Raw genomic sequence first — 19,482 nt, 5'->3', positions numbered from 1 at the left:
AAAGCCTGATCTGGTGAGGAACATAGGTAAAGGCTGGAAAAATGGGTCTGACTGGCACCCAGCAGCTGGAACCAGCAAGGGGGTGCCACAGGCACCATGAGGGACAGGGGTGGAGGCAACAGGAGAGGCAGGATCTGCCCACATGAGCTCAAGCATGGCACTCCAAGGAAGAGACCCAGCAGGAGACATGCAAGTACCACAGTTAGGTGTGGTGGACCATATGCAATAGGAGAGAGAGGCCCTTGGGAGCTGCCCAGGAAAAGAGGCACCAAAGAACTGTCAGCAGCTTTGAGTGGAAAAGCAGGTCTCAAAGTGAAGTTTGGCAGCAAAAGAGAAGTTTGCAAAGTATTTCCCACAAAAGTGACAAAGAAAAGAAAAAACGCTGGCTAATTGAGAAATAGGAGGGATGGGTGAAATTTGTAAGGGGACACCAGAGTATTTAAAAAAGCAGAGGGAGAGAGAGAAGACAGAGCAAAAGAAACCCATCAGCACCAGCCCTAAAAATGGCAGTGGGGTGCAGGCCATGGAGGAGCTATGCAGCAGGAATCTGCAAGAGAGGGAGGATGCAGTAAGACCAGAAATACTCCCAGGAAAGGATGGGACTCCATGGTACTCCACATAGGATCTATGCAAGACACATAGAGATAGGTAAGGCAGGGACAGAGAGAGATGTGGCCAAAGCAAGCTGAAAGCAAGGCTAATGGGTTTAGCAAAGGCAAGGAGGAGTCTTCAGAAGCATGGGAGCAATAATTAAGAGGATGTGGCACCAAGATATGATGGCAAGTAATTAAAGGTTGGTAAGAGGCAGTAATTTAAGGCTAATAAGAGGCAGCAATTTATCAGGAGCCAACAAGAGTAAAGAGTCCAGGAGCAATAAATTCAACAATAGGGCAAAACCAAACAGGCAGAGCAAGAACTGGAGCCATCAGCATGATAACGAGGACCACAGCGCAGCAGCGTACAGGCTGCGCACAAACCCAGCAAGAAGCTGATAGAGGCCCCCCATGGGGCTGCCGGGCCTCCTCCCTCTCCTTATTCAAATCTTCCCCAAGCGTGCCGGGAGGCTTCTGGAAGACGACAAGCAAGCGACCAGGGAAGACTCATCTGTTTGAAGTAGGGGCCCACAGCGTCCTCGTCTCCGCACCCAGTGTCTAGACTGAGAGCTCTCAGGGCAGAGGCTGTCACGAGCCCCTGACTGCTCCAAGGGGCGATGGGGGGATTTGCAGGGGTCAGCAGCCACTAGTAAGCCCCTGAAGGAAGGTGCCACCCCTGGACCTGATGAGCAAAGGCAGCACAAGGAAGGGGCAAGAAGGCTTAATGTTCGCAGCCTTAGCTAGGAAGTGCCAGCCAGGTACCTCTTGGGAGAGCACAGGTCCGTCCTCCCATTGTAGCTGGGAAGCAGGAGCCTGGGCACTAGTTTGGGAGCAGGAGGACACAAGGAGCATGCTGCCTTCCCTAGAGCTCTTACTGCATCTTTCTGACAGCTTCCTAGAAGCAAAAAGATTTTTAGAAAGGTTTATTAGTAGTGCTTCTACTCCATAAAGTCCAGATTGACAGGGAACAGTTGCACTGTGTCCCGGCTTGAGCATCCCAAGCTTGAACACCAGCTCGTGCTGCTCCCAAGCAAGCTGTGGAGCTGGTCAGTGCCCAGTGACCTCACACCTGCGGTCAGGTTTTCTCCAGATCTCCCTTCCCTGGGCTCTGCCATGGCCCAGCCTGAATGTACAGCTGAGGACGCTGGGTGTGGAAAGGAAGGGCTGCTCCGAAATCAAGGGAAGTGTCCTGAGACACCGATGCAGAAACCGTGGGAAAGAGGCTAACGACATTCATGCTCATCAGTAGACAGATAAAACCACTTCAGTAACAGAATTACATTATGACAGCTAAGGAAGAAAAAAAAAAAATTCTTTGTTCACTGTGTCTGTAATAAAGTACAAAGGTATCTGCCTTTGCACTACTGGTTGCACGGGCAGGTTGCAGTCCTGGATGAGGGCTGAAGTTGCTGGTGCGCTGTGTGACACTTTCCGAGCAGGACATCAGCCCTTTGCAATGTTGACTCAGCCATCCCACCCCGCTCCCACCCCCCATGCCAAAATGTGCACAAAAAACACCTTTCCTGGGGTCCTCCTCACTGGAACAGAAAGAGGAGACTGCAGGGTTTGCCAGCTCACATGGACATGTGGATGTTCTGCATTTACAGAGACAGCCAAGAGAGAAGCAGGGAGCACACGAGGGTCCTCACCCACTGCTGAGGACATGCTTCATCCGTGTAAGGCATGGGAGAGAGTCTATGTTGGTGTTCATTCTCAGGACAGAAAACCATTAGAAACTTGAATTTTATTCCGCGTAGATTTTTTTTTTGCTACATGTTTTTACTAGTGTATTCCATTTGCAAATTCAAGGGAATAGTATGGGAAAAGTTTCTATTTTTAACAAAAGAAAATAAAAACTTCTGAAGTAATGAAGTATTCCTGGATTAAAAGATTAATCTTCTTGAAAGAGTTTTGCAGTCTTATGTACTCCCACACAATACATTTTACATACTTACATTTTGCATGCATATATACATACAATTCTCCTACAGAGTACAAAAATAAAGTGATCTATATTCTAAACCTACTCTACATATGCATTTTTCTTCTTCAGACATATGTGAGAAAGTTTGAAAAGCTGTACCAGCCTGCAATGAGGGCGATGGGCAAGGACAGGGCTGGATAAAAGCTGTATATTCCTAGGCATTAAAGCATCCTCTCTTATCTGTTAACTTTAAAGACACTTATATTATTTATCTTAACTATCTTTAAGAGAACTCTATCCTGAACAACAGAATAGCTAACTTGATAGCATAATAACTTTTAGTGCATCATTCACATCCTGAGCTGTATCTTGCTACCCCATCCCAAAAGCAAGACTTGTTTCATATAGCTGTCAGAATATTCATGGCAATATATAAAGCACTTTTAAAAGTTCATACCAGTAATGTAAATGTTTATTTCTCAGTTTGAATCATCGCTATTCTTTTCTGAGAAATCCATTAATGACTAAGCACGCTTTATGACCAGCTTTTAAAATCATAGACTCATTTTGGTTGGAAAAGACCCTTAAGATCATCAAGTCCAACCATCCACGTAACACTGAGTCTGCTGCTAAACAATGTCTCTAAGCACCATGGCCACATGTCTCTTCAATACCTCCAGGGATGGGTACTCCACCACCTCCCTGGGCAGCCTGTTCCAACCCATGACCACCTTTCTCCATGAAGTTCTTCATAAGGTCCAATCTAAACTTCCCTTGGTGCAACTTGAAGTTGTTGCCTCACATCCTATCATTTGTCACCTGAGAAAAGAGACCAACACCCTCCTCACTGCAGCTTCCTCCCAGGTAGCTGTAGTGAGCCATGAGGTCTCCCCTCAGCCTGCTCTTCTCCAGACTAAACAACCCCAGATCCCTCAGGTGCTCCTCACACGTCTTGTTCTCCAGCCCCTTCACCAGCTTTGTTGCTCCCCTCTGCACACACTGGAGCAACTTACTATCCTTCTTGTAGTGAAATGTCCAAATATGTATGCACCTTACATAAGAAAAAAAGCCGTCACAGTTTTGCCTTCGATGTTCACATAACGCAGTAACTAGAGACATGGGGATAGCTCAGAGCTCACTAGAGCAGTAACACTAAATTTGCTTAGGTCTACTTTTTCCTGGTCCAGGTCTGCTTTCCTTCTTCCTGTTCTAGCAGTCTGGGTTTCGAAAGGTGAAAGGTGAAACTTTTTCCTGAAAAGTTTGCAGCTCGTTCTTGAGCTTTTGACCAGGAACAGTCTGGCAAGCCTAGCAGTATCACATGCAGGGTCTCCCAAAGTGAGTGTACAAATGACATGAACAACTTACAAAAAAGGATTGTCAAAGACCTACAGCTCAGTCATTGCTCACTTCATTATTCAGTAAATTTAGAAAGAGCAGGCAACTGCAGGAGTAATTGGAAGCCTTCGCTGCCTTCGGATGAGGCTCTTGTGGTACTCTTCAGACAAGCTTCTCTCTACCTCTGGTTTCTTATCTAGCTGATACAATTAATGACTGACTGTCCTTTGAAGCCACCTGGAAATCTCCTGATGAATAATGATAATAGCATGCTACCATACTGAGGCTTTTCCTCGAATTGCCGCTAAGGCCCTTCCCCTCAAAATGTATGCGGGCTACAACTGGTGACTCAGTTCTTACTCCTACATGCTACACCAAAATGCAGCACATTGCAAAGGACAAGGTCACAGGTGGCACTGTAAGCATCTCAAGCATCTCGCAAGATCTTTCATTGTTGTGACCTCAAATTTCCAGTTCTCACCCCAAAAACCCCAAGTTTATTGGCATTGTTTACTGGGTTGGTTTTGGTAGAATGAAAGTCCTTGGGCAAGGGCCTGTGGTCTGCCTGAGGATAATAACAAGACACCTTCCCAGCTCAGCAGGGTTCATTGGTTCGCCACGAACTGCAGTGTTTATGTTTAGTCCCAGTCCTCTTGGAAATTTTACGGTGAGCCTGAGTTTGATGCTCCCCAAGTGCAAACATCCTCCTGTCTCTCCCCGCAGGCTTGGGGGCACCCCACAAGCTTCAAGGCAGCTCTGGGCTTTCCAAGAAAGGCTCCAAGAGATACATGGGCAATGACTTAATACCATCCCAAGGAGCCACGGCTGAAGGTTAACCAAGTTCTACCTCTCTCTAAGGACAAGTCAATGGAAAGAGCTCAGCACTGGCCAGGAGATCTTGGAGCTGAGGCCTATAAACCATCCCCATGCAGCACTTGGTACTGTGAGCTGCATATACCATCTGAGACCATCTGAACAGGGCTACAAGGTTTCATGAAGCATATGTGAACACATCTCTGCACTGCACTGATGTAAACATTTCACTCAGATTCATCACCAGTCAAAATCACAGCCCAGACAAGTTTACAGAAGCAATGGGCAACTGCTTTCAATTGTCTGCTCCCACTCCTAGCTCTAAAGCACCACCTTAGTCATCTTTCCCTCAGGCTCTCTGACTAGCAAGGGAGGGGAGAAATTTCACCAGAAACTAAGAGGAAAACCACGTGTGAAGTCTAGATTGGTTAGTGCAACAACCACTTTCTCAAAACAGCCTAGATCAAGTTTTCAGAGCTAAGAGGAAGGTTTATCAAGTAAAACCCAAAGAGTTACTGAGTCAGCCTCTTAATCAATCATAACAGCTGGAAACAAATACACAGTCAACAAGCACAGCCCAGGATACACCACCTTTCCCCCACAGGACCAAAGTAAGTTCCTAAAGGAGGAACCAATCCCCAAATCAAAGCATCTGAAAAGAGACAACCTCTCACATAGCATTTTTGAGCTAGTGAAATTCCCAATTTCATTAGTGCTATTTTGAGTTTTTGCTAACAGTGGACCAATCCTAATAAATAGATAAATAAATAAATAAAGATTAGACATATCCATTAGCTAACAACAGTGGTGCGTTTTGCCAAGAAACACAGCTGGCCACATAGGTAGATGAGCATTCCCAGGTACCAAGGCTGGCTGTAAGGAACTACTTTAATTAGGGGCTAGTTCTGCCTCCTTTAGAAGCAAAAAATATCAGCAAGTCCATCCCTTGAGCAAACCAAACCTTTCTCCTCTCAAAATAGTATTTAATTTTCCAGAAATTCAAATATTTTTAAAGAGGTCTCCTCTCAAAGTGGCAAAACACAGCCAGGTGAGCCCTCACTGCCATCCTGGAGGGAGTGGGGAAGGGAGGTTGGATGCTTGTTAAGAGGTGCCTCAACTTTCAGAGGTGCTACTTGCTTTTCCCAGACATAGATCATTCTTGTCACCAGCATTGTTGATCCTTGCCCTAGTCTTTAAAAGTGATAGGTAACAGTGCTGGACACTGACTGATGCTTAATCAACCTGATGAGAAGTCAGGGCTACAAGCCATCAGTATCTCAGGGCCATTATCTCCAACAAACACCCAAGAAATGTAGTAGATAACAATAGGAGGATTTGTTTTGAATGCACGGAAAGATCAGATCAATTTTTGCCAGGTATTTAATTGCAGGAACCTGTTCTTTAACTTCCATTTTCAGGGCACTTTAATCATCCTCAGCTCCTGTCTTACAGAGGACAGCATATATATTTTTAAAAGAAAGGCAACCAGATAAGCAAACTGTCAGGCGAGAAGAACAAGCACTTCATGTTGTACCTTTGAAGTTACTTCCACCACACCCAACCTCTCTAAGAATGCACTTCCTGGATATGTCTTCTTTTTCTAATAAATATATAAAATGAGCAATAGATGTGGGAAATGTACTTTTTTCCATCCCCAAAAGCAGAACGCATTTCTTGGAAATCATGAATTGCCACCTTCCCCAACTCCAGCCAGATGAGCCATCCACAAATATCAAAAAGGAACCCTTCCTGAGGTTTGGCTTACTTAAACAAACAAATCAGAAACATCCTGGGAACAAAGCTCCATATGTCTTAATATCCCTACTCGGACCAAAGCCAGAGTCTCTTTTGCCTCCGTTCCAAACAGAGAAATAAATGACGTGCTTGCATCCAAGTCAATAAAAGCCATTCAGCGCTTTCCCAGCACTGCAGGTTTTCAGGTAAACACCACTAGCCTGCTAAATATCTAATGCCACTTGCCCTTCACTAAAAAATATAATTTCTAATAACTATTCATATCATATTAGATACACCAAAACTTCCCAGCATTATAGGGTAGAAAAAAATGAGTCATTTAGGGTAACTATACTTTCTTATGAAATTGCCTACTGAGTTTGAGACAATGGAATTAAGCTCTAGGCAGGTTAAATATGTTCCAAACACTTCAGTCTCCCCTCAGGATTATTATTTTTTAAACATGTAATGCCTTCAAGAACAGATCTGCAGCACAAGTGTCACTGAAAGTACAGCACCACTTGCTAAACACCTCTCACCAGCAGCCCCTGTTCTATGCCCTAGCACAGACTGAGTGCATGCTTATGCTCTGCCACCCTTAAGAGCCCAAGGTACTTTAGCCTTTGTTAGATGACTCAGTAAACAACACCCAGAAAGGAGTGCCAGGCAGTCAGATCCAGCTGATATGAAGGCCAGCATCTCATCAGCATTTTTATTTTTTTTATTATTTTTTTTTGTGTAATCACCTTTTATAAATAAAAGGGAAATGAAGTGAGAACTGTTCTATTGGGCTCCTCATACAAAAAAGGACTTGAGTTCACGAACAGTGAGAGGTGCATTCAGATGACAGCATATTCAGCGCAATCTAGGCCCAATTAGTTGTTCACATCAACAGGTGCCATTTCTTCTTTGCATACTATAACTAGAAATGCAATCCCATTTCCACTCTCCATCATCATTTCATAGTCTTATCTGCTAAACATTGTACAGCCTCTTTTCTCCATCATCTTACCTCAGCACCAGAGGCCATTTTTGAGGCCTCCAGGGACCACTTTTTACACAGAACAGGGGCAGACCAAAAGATCTGCTAGCTCTCCCCTGAAGCACTCAACTGACCACAAGATGAATTCCCCAGATTTTCTTCTTATTAAAGGTGTGACTGCTATCTGTGGAGCCAGACTGAAGCTGTCAAACACTAAAAGCATAACTAGAGCAAAAGTTCATAGGTTGCTGCACTATCTCGTCCAGAAGAGTGTCCATTAACAAATCCCCAGGGGAATTAAGCACACAGCAAGCCTGTATGATCTTACTGTACCTCAAGTACTCCCCCAGCACCCTTCAACAGAAGGAGGACTGTTGAGAAGCCCTTCACAAAAAGGTTTTTCTTTTAGGTATCCACCCAGTCCCTCCCCGGATCAGCAGATATGTTGCTTCTACAACATTCTTCGACTATCTCAACAAATCACATCCTTTTGTCTGTTGTACACTTGGTGCCTTCATTAATAGCCTCTGGCTCTTATAGTGGAAGGCACAGCAAGCAGTTAATCCCAATCCAGTTTCTCTGGCCTGATATGATGTTTTATCTGCTGTCAGTCACCGCTCTTGCAGCTGAAGTGTCCTCAGCTACTCTGCTCCTCCATGTAGAGCTCTTCCACACCTCTGGGCCTCTTCCAATTCCAACACACTTTTACCTGAGGGGATACCCTACCTGTATGCAATTAAGGAGGGGGCAGGGCTTATACAAGTAGCATGGAAGTTGTGGGTTTTTTTTTCCCTCTCTGTCCCTTTCCTAGGGACTATGTACCTCATCTGCTTTTTGTGTGTTGCTATCTCTCTAGCTCAATGCTCAGCAAGCACTGTCTGTCATGACATTTCTTCTCCTGAAAGGTCATGGTCAACTCAGAGCCCACCCTTTTACTCACGAAACGATGGCAGTCTTTCCAATGTGTACAGCTTTCACTTACTTTTAATGGCCTATCACTTATATGTACACTTTTAATGCATATAGCTTTACTGGTACAGACTTCCATCAGCACTATGTTTACTGCTCAAATCTGAGCTGTCAGAACAAAGACAGCAAAGAAATGATAGGGAAAAGCTGAGATTGTCAGAACTGCTATTCTTTCAAGTACATAGGGACAAAAGCAGCACCCAGAGAGGATTCTCTATTCCTCTATGAGACAGGAATCAATTGGTCAGGTAAAAACCTACAAATGGGACAATTTAGTGACTATTAATTCTTTCTATTTGGGACACAGATACCAAATACAGATGCAATACAACCACATAATGAATGACCTGAAATGCCCTAGCACCAGCTACAAAAAAAAAAAAAAAAAAAAAAGCATCAAACAAGGAGTAAACAACCAGGGGGGATGGAAAGGAGACTCCATCTCATACTTCACAAATGAACCTTCACCAGTCTTGCATATCACCGTGCTGTATCAGTTTTATCTCAATCTTGATTTCATCATCAGTATTAATCACAGACAGTAACCACAACTGTGTTTAAGTAACATGTTTATTCAAACACAAGATACAGGAGACCCTTCAAGAAATACATCACAACCAGGCCTCAGAATATTAGATTTTTCCACTTAGCTTGTCTACAAGACATACTTTGTCAAAACAGCAAAATCAGACTAATTAACTTGTTATGGAAGAGAATTGCGTGTGATGCAAGAACAAGTTAAGAGCAAAGACCATACAAAGAACATCCTGCTGGATTACAGCCCAGTGTGGATTGTTGACTAAGTGATGGGAGGCAGTTTTATCCAACAGAATACAAGCATACAGCATCATTAGAACACATTTTGCATTAAAACCCATTAATTATTAAAAATAGAAAAACATTAACTTCAAATATTTGCTTTGCTATCTACTGTACCTATAAGGTAAAACCGTGACTGGACTAACTCTGCTTAGGAGGTGAGAAACACTAAATCTCTAGAATTAACTAGAGCCCAATTCAGCAAGCTACGTAGGCATGTGCTGAAGTCCTACTGACACTAGTGGGGCTTACATGTATTTAAGTATAAGGAACATGGAGTGATTTCAACATGCTTCAAGATTTAAGTACATGCTAAATATTTTCACTGAATCAGGATCATATTCCTTGAAGTATAACAAAATTATATACACTATGTAAGTCACAACATTTCTCCCTCAATCTACTGTCCTCTCAAAACAAAAGCCCTCTACTGCATACAAAAAAAGCTGATATCGTCCCCTGAGTAAGCATGGCTTTTCATGTCTTATTAACAAGTCCAAAAGCATGCACAAATCAGTGCTAGGGACAATCCATCTTAAATGCAATTTTGGTCTTCAGTCTTTAAAAATAACAGAACTCACATGATTTGCACCAGTATTAAAACTCCATATGCAACTTGCAAGTTTGAGATCAGAGAAGATTTTTCTTCTTCAGATCATTCCCAAGCTATCAATAGACATTCAGAACTATACAGCTGTACAAAAATACCAAGGACTATGTACAATCCTGCACAACACATTGGAAGAAAGCCACAAAGGTATATAAATAAAATTTCCTCTTCAAAAATACTTGATTTCTCTTGCACTTAGTATTTAAGTGTTATTAAAAACACAAACAAAAAACTCTGCAATGCTGTCATGAATCAGCCCTCTCCAGACAAAGATTTACTACTGTAGAATTATCCTTGTCTAGAACTTAGCTGTATGGCTGTTTAAAATAAATCAGTCTTGCTGTAGCTATGAAATTCAGATATCCATGCAAAGTTTCCACATACATGGGAAGAAAACATTCCCATTTGATCGGAAGAATTTGATTGTTGATTTGTTTGTTTGGTTTTTTTTCTTTTTTTTTTTTTAACTCGTACATAACCCACTATATGATAGTGAACAAAATACTTTTGTTTCATAGAAACAACTAACATTTGCCAACACTAGGCAAATGGTCTATTTACAGATACATTAGGACTGCCTGACTGACAGTGAGTGTAAAGTAGATAAACTCCAAGAAACATGGAGTTTAAAATGGCGACGCTCTCTGCTGAATCGCCTTCCCTTTCAGGATACGTCTTATCTAGAGGAGAGAAAAAAGACAAAAGCATTAGCATTTATCATCCTGAAGTCAGAAACTTAAAAACAAAATAAAAAATAATTTCTAGTTCTGCTTTCCTCATTTATCTGAGACTAGATTCTGAATTCAGTTACACAAGAATTGATCCAATTCTACAAGACTTGAACCAAGTAAATAAAATAGAATTACTGAGTTGCTTAGGTTATTAGCTCCTTAGCTCAATGGCTATCTTCTTTCATGTACTTCAACAGCTCCTAGGAAAGAGCTATCTTCTTCATCTGTTATTCAGGCCTCAAAATTTTTATTTTTGTTGCTGATCATAATTCGTAACATGATCTTAAGCCATACTGAGATCAACATGAAAAGGCACATTACCTCCCATATTCCTCAAGGTTACTGAGAAAAATAAACTCTCAATACTAGTTTGACATAAAAAGCTTTTGAGGTGGGACAAAAAAAGCTACAAATGAATTCTACAATTTCAGGTCTTTGCACATTCTTTCTGATCCTAACATTAAAACCAAAGACCTCTGAAGAAAATGCTGTTTGCTAAATCTTTTCCTTAAGTTACAACTCAAAACCTGAAGAATGTTGAGAAGAATATAGCTTTTGGGTTAGCAGTGGGAGGAGGGGAGAGCAGGGTTTTGGTGGTTTTTTTTTTTTTGGTTCTTGTTATTTTAGTGTGTTGTGCTTTCTTTTTTGTTTACCTGTTCTCCTACAAGGCCATCAGGAACCAGGTGAACTGGCTGCTCATTTTCCAAATTTCTGGCACTTGGATCAGCTCCCTTTCGCATTAGCAGGCGAACCGCATCCAACTGACTCACCCGATACTGCAGGCTAGCAGCCACATGAAGTGCTGTGTTGCCATTGTAAGCCTGGAGAAGACAAATACCATGAAGAAATGGCAGGGGCAAGGGTTTCAGGACACTTATACTGACCAGCTCGCATATGTTCCAGATTATATCTGCACTCGGGAAAAATCACCATACCTTTGCATTAACAAAAGAAAGGCAGTTGGGCAGCTCCAAAAAGAGACGAATGAGCTCCAGGTTCGCTTCTTCTGCTGCCAAATGTAAAGCTGAGCGACCACTTTTGCGATCCTATCAAGAAAGGAACTTTTAGTTTCACCTATCCAGCTTGAGCATGCAGATAAACAAAACAGATAGAGTAACGAAAGTGTTGAACTGAAGTATTTATACTCAAAGTCGGTCTGAATATATATTTTATCATCTAATGAACAACAGACCACACCTCATCTAGCAGTAAACTTACATAGCCAAAAAAACAAGTGTTATACCAACTAATGATCTGCCCAACACTGATCTAAACTGGACAGGTAGCAGCATGTAATTAGAATGTACAGTTTAAGAACAGGGTATCATCAGCACCCTATTACTACAGATACCTCAAAATGCTCCAAACATATTCTTACTTTTAAGACACAACCAATTGCAACTGGTGTAGCATCATTCTTAATCCAGAAATTAGACTGTGACCTCCCTTTTCCCATGGTTCATTTGCATTGATAATATCTTGTTCTTAATAAACGCAACATTTTCATTCCACTTGAGTAAATTAAAATACAAGTTGCTTAGGAAGCTTTCAAATCAGTCTACTTCCTCTGTAATAAGTGGGCTGAGATGTGGCATGGGATAAAGGGACATGATCTGCTTCCCTATTTTCTTGGGATCTGACACCTTACAGAAAGCTGTTTTACTCACTTTTGCTTCAACAGAAGCTCCCATTTGTATCAGAGTCTTAATGGTTTCTACCAGGCTCTTGTTTCTCAACAGAAGCTCCTGAACCTCAGGAGAGTGAGGTGGTTGACAGTTTTGCAGTTCATGCAGCACAGCATTATGGGCCAGAACAGCACAGTGCAGCGCTGTCAAACCTTAATTTGAAAAATAAAATCATCATTAGCAAATGAGTGCAATAGAGAATTAGTAACTGGCTGCTTGTTTCCACATTTCCAAGTGATAAGGACTGCTCCTGCATGGCTCAGGATTTGGGTTGTCAGTCAAAGAGTTAAGTACCAACTTATGGGGAGTAATCAGCTAGCAGGTTAATTAATCTCTTCTCATATACTTTGTTAAAAAAATTAAAAAATATATATATTTCAGAACGAGTTATTGCATGGAAAAGAGGATCAATTAAAGCAGCTCTCTGGTGCCAGAGATTCTGCGTTCTCTACCCACTAATATACTACTGGCACTCACAGATTTTAAACAATAGCCCATTATCATCTAGAGTCTCTGCGCCAAATATGTCAATCAGTCAGAGAGAAGAAGGAAAGATCCCAACAGGCAGAGGATAACCATGCTTTTATCTGACAAATATGCCAATCATAACGCAATTTCGAGTGTAATTGCCAATTTCAACCTGGCAAAGCAATACCCCATTTTATTGCTTTTCACCCAGAATTAGATTCACATCAGCAGCTATAAAACACTGTAACGTCCAGTAACTTTGTAAGTCATAAACTCCAAACTACTTACCATCGTAGTTCGTTGCCTCAAGGTCCACATACTGATTGCTTCCCATGGCTCCCTTTTGGATTGCCTACAGAAGTGGGAACAGGCATATGTTTAGGTCTACCCAAACCGCATACTGCTTCCTCAAGCTTGTATACAGCCTTGTTGCAAAGTTGCAATAAATAAAAGCATTAAAAAGAACCTTATTTACTGATTTGATGTAGCAGAGGATTCCACCACATTACTCCAAAACACTGGCAAGAACCTTAAAAGTCAAATTCAAGCTTACTTTAAACCACGGCTGTTGAGCCCTGAGACATATCTACAAGGCTACTGAGAGAAAGATAAGGGGAAGCGTGGTGTTTTCGGAATTTTCTGTAACAGCTAATACCAAGTTAAGAGCTACAATAGAGCTTCTCACCTGAAGGACCTGGGCATGTCCCTTCTCAGCACAAACATGCAATGGCGTTCTACCCCAGCAGTCTGTGGTGTTGACTTGAGCCCCCAAGCTAACCAAGTCCTGCACAATGAGATGCTGATTGGCCGCCACAGCAACCTGAAATGCACTCTGCAAACATTGAGAAGAAAATTTCAACTATTAGTCATCTGATCTCCAACAGGAAGGAGCAACTAAAACAAACACAAAGCCTAGCTAGCTACATGGTACTATTTAAGCAGTGATTATGAATACCAGGAAGCCAGGACAAATGAAGTTGAGCGTATAGTTTTCCCAGCTCAAGGTGATCCCAAGAAGTATTAATAGCTCAAGGTTAGTATTAGTATGCAGACTAAATCTCAGGGTTAATATTAAATAAGCATTTCACCACATTTTCCTCAAGGTCCAGACATGCAGAGCACTCAGGTGCACAGATCAGGTGCACAGACGTTGAGAACCTCACCTGGCCATTGTGCTCTTTAATATCCAGCATATGCAGAGCAGCCATTTTCCTTGCGAGAACGTAGGAGAGTGCTCGTCTGCCCTGGGCAACAGCGATGTGAAGGAAGCTGCAGGGAAGAGGGAAAACAGTTACACAACCATACAACCTGGGGCTCAAATCACTACAGAGACACAGAGATCGTTATGGGAAGGGTGCTATACTGCCAGCTTCAGCCTTCTGGGTGACTAAGACGGGAACACAAGCACCTTCCTCCCAAGGTAATTTCAAACATCTAAATTAGAATCTTTTTCTCTCAATTTACTAGATAAAAATCTAACAATAAGTACCTGAAATTAGATGATACAACTACCTTATCTACCAAATGTGCTGCAACTGCGTGCATCACAGCCCGTCAGTGAGACCATGATTACCGAAACCACTGCGTTCATGACACAAGCACTACTATCAAAACAGCTTTCATTAAAACCCAGTAGTCCACCAAAACCTGAACAGAAGTATTCCCCAACCTTCTACTTGGGAAACACTGAGATAAACAGCACTCACGTGTCTCCATCAGAGTCTTTTGCGAGAAACTGGTCTTGAGAGATGTTAGCCAATTTGTTTTCCTCCTGCTCCACTTGCCACTGAAAAAATGACTTGCCCAGCTGCGTTGTGTTTCTGGCAACATTTTGGTGTGGTAGTGAGACATTCAAAGCAGCCAAAGAGATGCTGCGCTCAAGACTACCACAGATATTATTGGGAGCCAAGCTGAAATTCTGAGCATGGGAGCTGACATCAGACTGCGGGTGGGCACTCGTCAGCGGCTGGAGGGGAGCAGAGATGTTCTCCGAGCCTTCAGAATCGTTGAGGAGGGAGGAGAAACTTTGTGAAGGGCAATACTGCAGTTCATGGCTCTCAAAGGTATTCGGCTGGTAGCTGGGAGACTGGTCACTGGCAGAAAAGGGCCTGTACTCCAGAGATGCATCCGAAGTATAGCTCTGTGACAACTCCTGGTTCTGCGATGAAGGAAACGGGTAATGCTGGGGAGGATCAAGCATATTCTGGGAGGTGTGATCCTGGAATGCTTGGTACTTCTGGGACGGGGAAAAAGTCTGTGTTCCTGGACTGTCTTGGTATTGCTCACCAGGCGAACTGTGACTGGAGACACCGTGCAACCAGCTAACCTGCACTGTATTCAGAGAAACAGGGCTCGACTCATTCTTAATGTTTATAATGTTCTGGAGCAGATCAGAACTGCTGTCATGCTTTGGTTCATTTTTATGTGTCTCCTCCATGCTATCCATTGAAGTCGGTGTCTGGGGTGGTGTCTGTCAGAAAAAGAATCCAAACAAGTACCAGCAAGTTAGAGGCATTATTTTAGCTAGCAGTTTTTGATTACCCAAAAGAAAACAAAAAGCACTAGAAAAAAGTAGTCCAAGCTTACCAGGAGGTGTGGGTGAATATTAGCTTGGCGTTTGAAAGAAGGTCCATCAGAAAGGAGCTCAGGAGCCTTTCTTTTGCCACTGTGACCCAGGATGCTCTTCAGCTCTGCTGAAAAGAAAAGGAATTCACAATCCACGTGGAGATTATTCCTACTATCTACTTTTAAAATATAATGGTAGTATATATATTATATATATGTATTTTTTTTCTTACCTGTGTACTGTTCGTAGTTCACCAATCCTCCTTGTGCCTTTTGAGAGAAAAAAAAAAATCTAGATTATCCCATTATTATAATGTTATTTCAGTGGGAAAATAAAAGAAGACAAAAACAGAAGCTTGCTTCTATAAATAGAGAATACACCTTAGAATAAACCTAGTAACATGGCAATGTAACCCTAATTTAATTACTTTAATTAAGGTTAGAAAACGTAAAGAGTTTTATGGAACTGAAACGAAAACCGCCATTTTTCTTAAGGCTTTTTAAGCTATTTGTTACAATACCGCAGAACTCAAGAAAATCTGGAGACAGACAACGTCCTTAGTGAGGTGTCAGGATTTTTTCTTAATGTAAACCTGCCAAGTTTACCTCTCTCAAATGCTGTAAAGCTTCCTATGCAAAAAATTTCCTGTGGCAACACTTAACTAGGAAGCTCAAACATACTCTCAACGGATATTGGAAGATTAAAGAGGGTTTTCTTTACAGACATTTCTTACACCTTTCTGTTCCTATCTTTCCAGATTGGGATACGCCTTTATGCTAGAGGAATGCAGCAATACCACAAGCTGCCAAGTGATCCTCTTCTGGAAAGACTCCCTGCTCTTAAAATCCATGACTTCAGAGGAGTTAACAGGGAACTACCACTGTCTCACAACACAAACGCATCTTGGTCTGAACTCCCTTCGGAAAATAAAGCCGAATAAGAACATTTAAGTGCCTCCCTCTCCTACAGTAAACAGTCTCACTAATTTCCTCCGGCGGCTCTGTTCTTCCACCGTGTATTGAAAGGGAAAAACAATGACTTCATCCACATCAGATAAAGCCGTAAACTTACTTCTATCACATGCTTTTTTTTTCTCCCCCCTTTTCTTTTTTGCCAGCTTCAGCAATCATTCAGCCCGATTATGTCAGCCCTGGCACATGCTCTTCCTTACCTTGCAGTCCTCCGCGGCGGTGCCCGAGGACATCTGCTTGCTGCTCCTGAAGTGCAGCAGGAGCTCCTTCACCGAGTTCTTCACGCGGACCCCCTGGAAGGGGCCCCTGTGCTGCTTTCCTCCCCCCATGTGCTGCTCCACTGCTGGGACACGAAACGAAACGCCGAGATTAGTGGTTAAGAAATAAAACGGAGGAGAAATAAAGGCAGGAGGAGACACACTGATGCAAAGCGCGGTAGAGCCCTGCGCCCCGGCTGCGCCGAGCCCCGCAGCGCACTCCCCTCCGTGCCACTTCCTCCGGCTGAATCACGCCGGAACCTCCCATCGCAGCGCCAGCTGTCGAAAGGCTGGAAATCACCCCAAAAACCGGCCCTGAGGTCACCGCCTCCCCCCCTCGTCACCGCCTGCACCCCCCAGGCCCTCTCAGACGCGGGGGTCTCCTTCAGCCCCCTCCCCACCACCACCCCCCGACGGCCGCCATTTGCTCGCCCCCCACCCGCCCCCCGCCCGGCCGCACCTTGCAGAGCGGGGCGGGCGCCTCCCCGCGAGGAGTCCCGGCGGCCGCCGCCGCGGCTGCTGACCGACAGGTCCGAGTCGGAGCCCGGCGAGCCCGGGGCGGAGTGAGCCGGCGAGCAGCTGCCCTCGCTGGAGTGCGGCGAGGCCCCGTAGAAGTACGCCAGGTTGATGGGGCTGCTGAGGGCGCCGGCGTCGCCGCCATCGGGCGCCGCGTCGCGGCTGCTGTCCACGATCATGGCGGTGCCGCGGGGCGGCGGGCGGCGGCGGCGGAGAAGGGCGGCGGGCAGCGGGGCGGCGGCGGCGGCGGGCGCGGGCACGGCCAGGGCTGGACGGCGGGGCGGCACGGCGAGGACTGGGGGGCGGCGGCCGCGGCGGCCGGGCTTATAGCGGCTCCTCCCCGCCGGCGGAGGAGGGCCCGGGGCCGGGAGGGGCCGCGCTTCCCGTAAGGGCGGCGGGGGGAGGCGGGACGCGGCCGCGCCTGGGGCGGGGATGGGCAGGCAGCGGGTAGACGAGGCGGCCCCGAGGGAGGGGGGCGGGCAGCAGGTAGACTAGGCGGCCCCCGGGGGGGGGGGGGGCAGCGGGTAGACGAGGCGGCCCCCGCGGCCCCGAGGGGGTGGGCAGCGGGTAGACGAGGCCTCCCCTCCGACCCCAACCCCATTCTCTGGCACAGCTCGGGGGATTCAGCCCTGGGCCGCCGCCGAGCGTGGAGCAGGCATCGGGCAGGCTCGGAAAATGTTTGTTTTTCAGGTTGCAGCAGGCTGCTGTGAGGCAGCCGGAGGCCGGCAGAGAGGAGTGGGCAAGGCGCACGGTGCCGAAACTAAAGGCGGGTGAAACTGTGCGCCTGTGACAAATGTCAACAGCACCGGTGACTTCTGACCCGCATTCACCAGGGAGACTTCCCCCCATCTTCCAAAAAACACGTTTCTCCTTTCTCATCTACCACCAAGGTCATCGTCTTCTAAAAAACAAGCGTGTGTGTTTGTCCGCACGACATTGTGATTAGGATGTTGTTAGCACAGTGGCTGCCCCCAAAAATATGCAGTAAAACAACACTGTATTTCTAAAGCATATTATGTAGATTGGAGGTCTATAATTTAGATTATTATACATGTTTTAATTGTGCTAAAAAACATGGGACAGGTGCAACGTGAAATTATATTAATCAGCCATGAGGAGGCAGGAGGGAATTATTTTGTATTATTCAAACATTTCTTCCCTTGTCAGGTGAAGACAGGGTTTCACTTGGAGTTATCTACAGCTTCCTACTACAGAAAGCTGTGTGTGCTTTTAAGCCATAGAACAAATTTATGCAGTCACAGTAAAACTTGCAAATGTGACGTATGAAGGCAAGTCAAACACTGCATTGTGCCTGAAATAGCATAGTCTAATAAAGGTAAAAATTCCTTTGTTACCTAATCAGCAGCTATCTCCTAACTGAGTGTTCTCACTGATTTCAGTGAACCTCTTTATGCAAGCAAGGATCTGTGAAATCAGGCAGTATGTTTTAAACATGCGAGAAGATTGTTCTCCGTTGTTCTCCAAACCTTAGATCTCAATTACGATACCTTAGCCTTAGGTAGATACTTTAAGCATTTCCTTGTTAAAAAGCACTTGCTGATCAGAGATCCCTTAACCCTCGAATGCGCTTTATGCACTCGGTGACTGATAGGAGGATCTGTAACACAGCTTTCTGCAGGCGGATCCGACTGGATCTTGTCTTCTTACAGCCAAACAACAACACGAATCCGAGAAGTATGTAATTGAAAGAATTAGATTTAGTGCTGGAGCTGTCTGTAATTCCCTTAAAAATGCCAAGGGTAAAAATGAATGTCAAACCAAAAGTGTATTCCACACATTTTAATTCTGCTAGGTCATGGAAGGCCCTCAGAACACATACAGGCAGGGATGAGCAACATCTTTATCGTTGCTATTCCGTAATCATTTTGGAACTGATTAATTGAAGATTAGCCTCTACATATAAATGGAAAATATTCTGTAAAACAATTTAATGAGGTTTTTACCTTAATGCAAAGAGGGTGTGGAATTTCTTTTTCTGTTCCGAAGTTTCAACTCTACTGAAGTCTGAATTGTTGACTTGCTTTCATTTTACTAAGCAAAATCCACTTCAGGCAACACTCTGATACCTTAACTCATGGTTGTTTCATCAGCAAAATCTTATTTATCAGGTCTTTTGACATAAATCTACTCCCAGTCAAAGCAGATTAGGACAAGTCTAATTCCACCAAACTCTGTAACAAAAGGCTCTTTCAAAAATACACACGCCCATGTTGCACAAGATGAGCTGGCTCCCAGCAACCTCATAACTCTCAAAGTATTCCGTGCAAGTTACTGGCAAATTATTGCTACATTTACAAATTGTAATTATTAATGCTGCAGACCTCGAACGTTTCTTTTGGCCCAAACACCACGTAACATCCACAGTGACCAAAAGCCCGGCAGACGTTTTCAGCCTAAGAAAATTCCTCCCGGGCAGGGTAGCGACCAGAAGTGCTCGTCACCTCTTCTCCTGCCGGGAGAGCTGGCAGAGCCTGTACAGACAGCCACA

At 44.3% G+C, this 19,482-nt stretch overlaps 1 protein-coding gene across 3 annotated transcripts; it reads right to left on the bottom strand.

Annotated features, from left to right (window-relative positions):
- Positions 1–8,906: 8,906 nt before the first annotated feature.
- On the bottom strand, positions 8,907–17,288 carry NFKBIZ (NFKB inhibitor zeta). 3 transcript variants are annotated; one of them, XM_027449523.3, is made up of 12 exons: positions 16,918–17,288; positions 16,401–16,543; positions 15,462–15,498; positions 15,250–15,356; positions 14,370–15,133; positions 13,827–13,932; positions 13,349–13,495; positions 12,952–13,015; positions 12,178–12,347; positions 11,446–11,556; positions 11,164–11,331; positions 8,907–10,459 (listed from the first exon to the last, which is right to left on the bottom strand). In XM_027449523.3, exons 1-12 carry the CDS (start codon positions 17,150–17,152, stop codon positions 10,406–10,408), a joined length of 2,106 nt encoding a protein of 701 aa, XP_027305324.2. In that variant the 5' UTR covers positions 17,153–17,288; the 3' UTR covers positions 8,907–10,405. The 3 variants fall into 3 exon arrangements, with proteins under 3 accessions (XP_027305324.2, XP_027305327.2, XP_027305326.2); XM_027449526.3 differs by having other exon boundaries at positions 15,250–15,353; XM_027449525.3 differs by having other exon boundaries at positions 16,401–16,540.
- Positions 17,289–19,482: the final 2,194 nt, after the last annotated feature.

This window comes from Anas platyrhynchos, chromosome 1 (genome assembly GCF_047663525.1).
Source record: "Anas platyrhynchos isolate ZD024472 breed Pekin duck chromosome 1, IASCAAS_PekinDuck_T2T, whole genome shotgun sequence".
NCBI lineage: Eukaryota > Metazoa > Chordata > Aves > Anseriformes > Anatidae > Anas > Anas platyrhynchos.
This window is presented reverse-complemented; position numbering and strand designations above follow the sequence as displayed.

What these genes read in the sequence shown, in the direction of transcription:
- NFKBIZ (XM_027449523.3), bottom strand. Translation starts at nt 17,152, where the DNA reads ATGATCGTGGACAGCAGCCGCGACGCGGCGCCCGATGGCGGCGACGCC. An exon ending in GAACTACGAACAGTACACAG is followed by an intron (nt 15,357 to 15,461) that starts GTAAGAAAAAAA and finishes TTTTCTTTTCAG; the next exon opens with CAGAGCTGAAGAGCATCCTG. An exon ending in ATGGCCTTGTAGGAGAACAG is followed by an intron (nt 10,460 to 11,163) that starts GTAAACAAAAAA and finishes TCTCTCCTCTAG; the next exon opens with ATAAGACGTATCCTGAAAGG.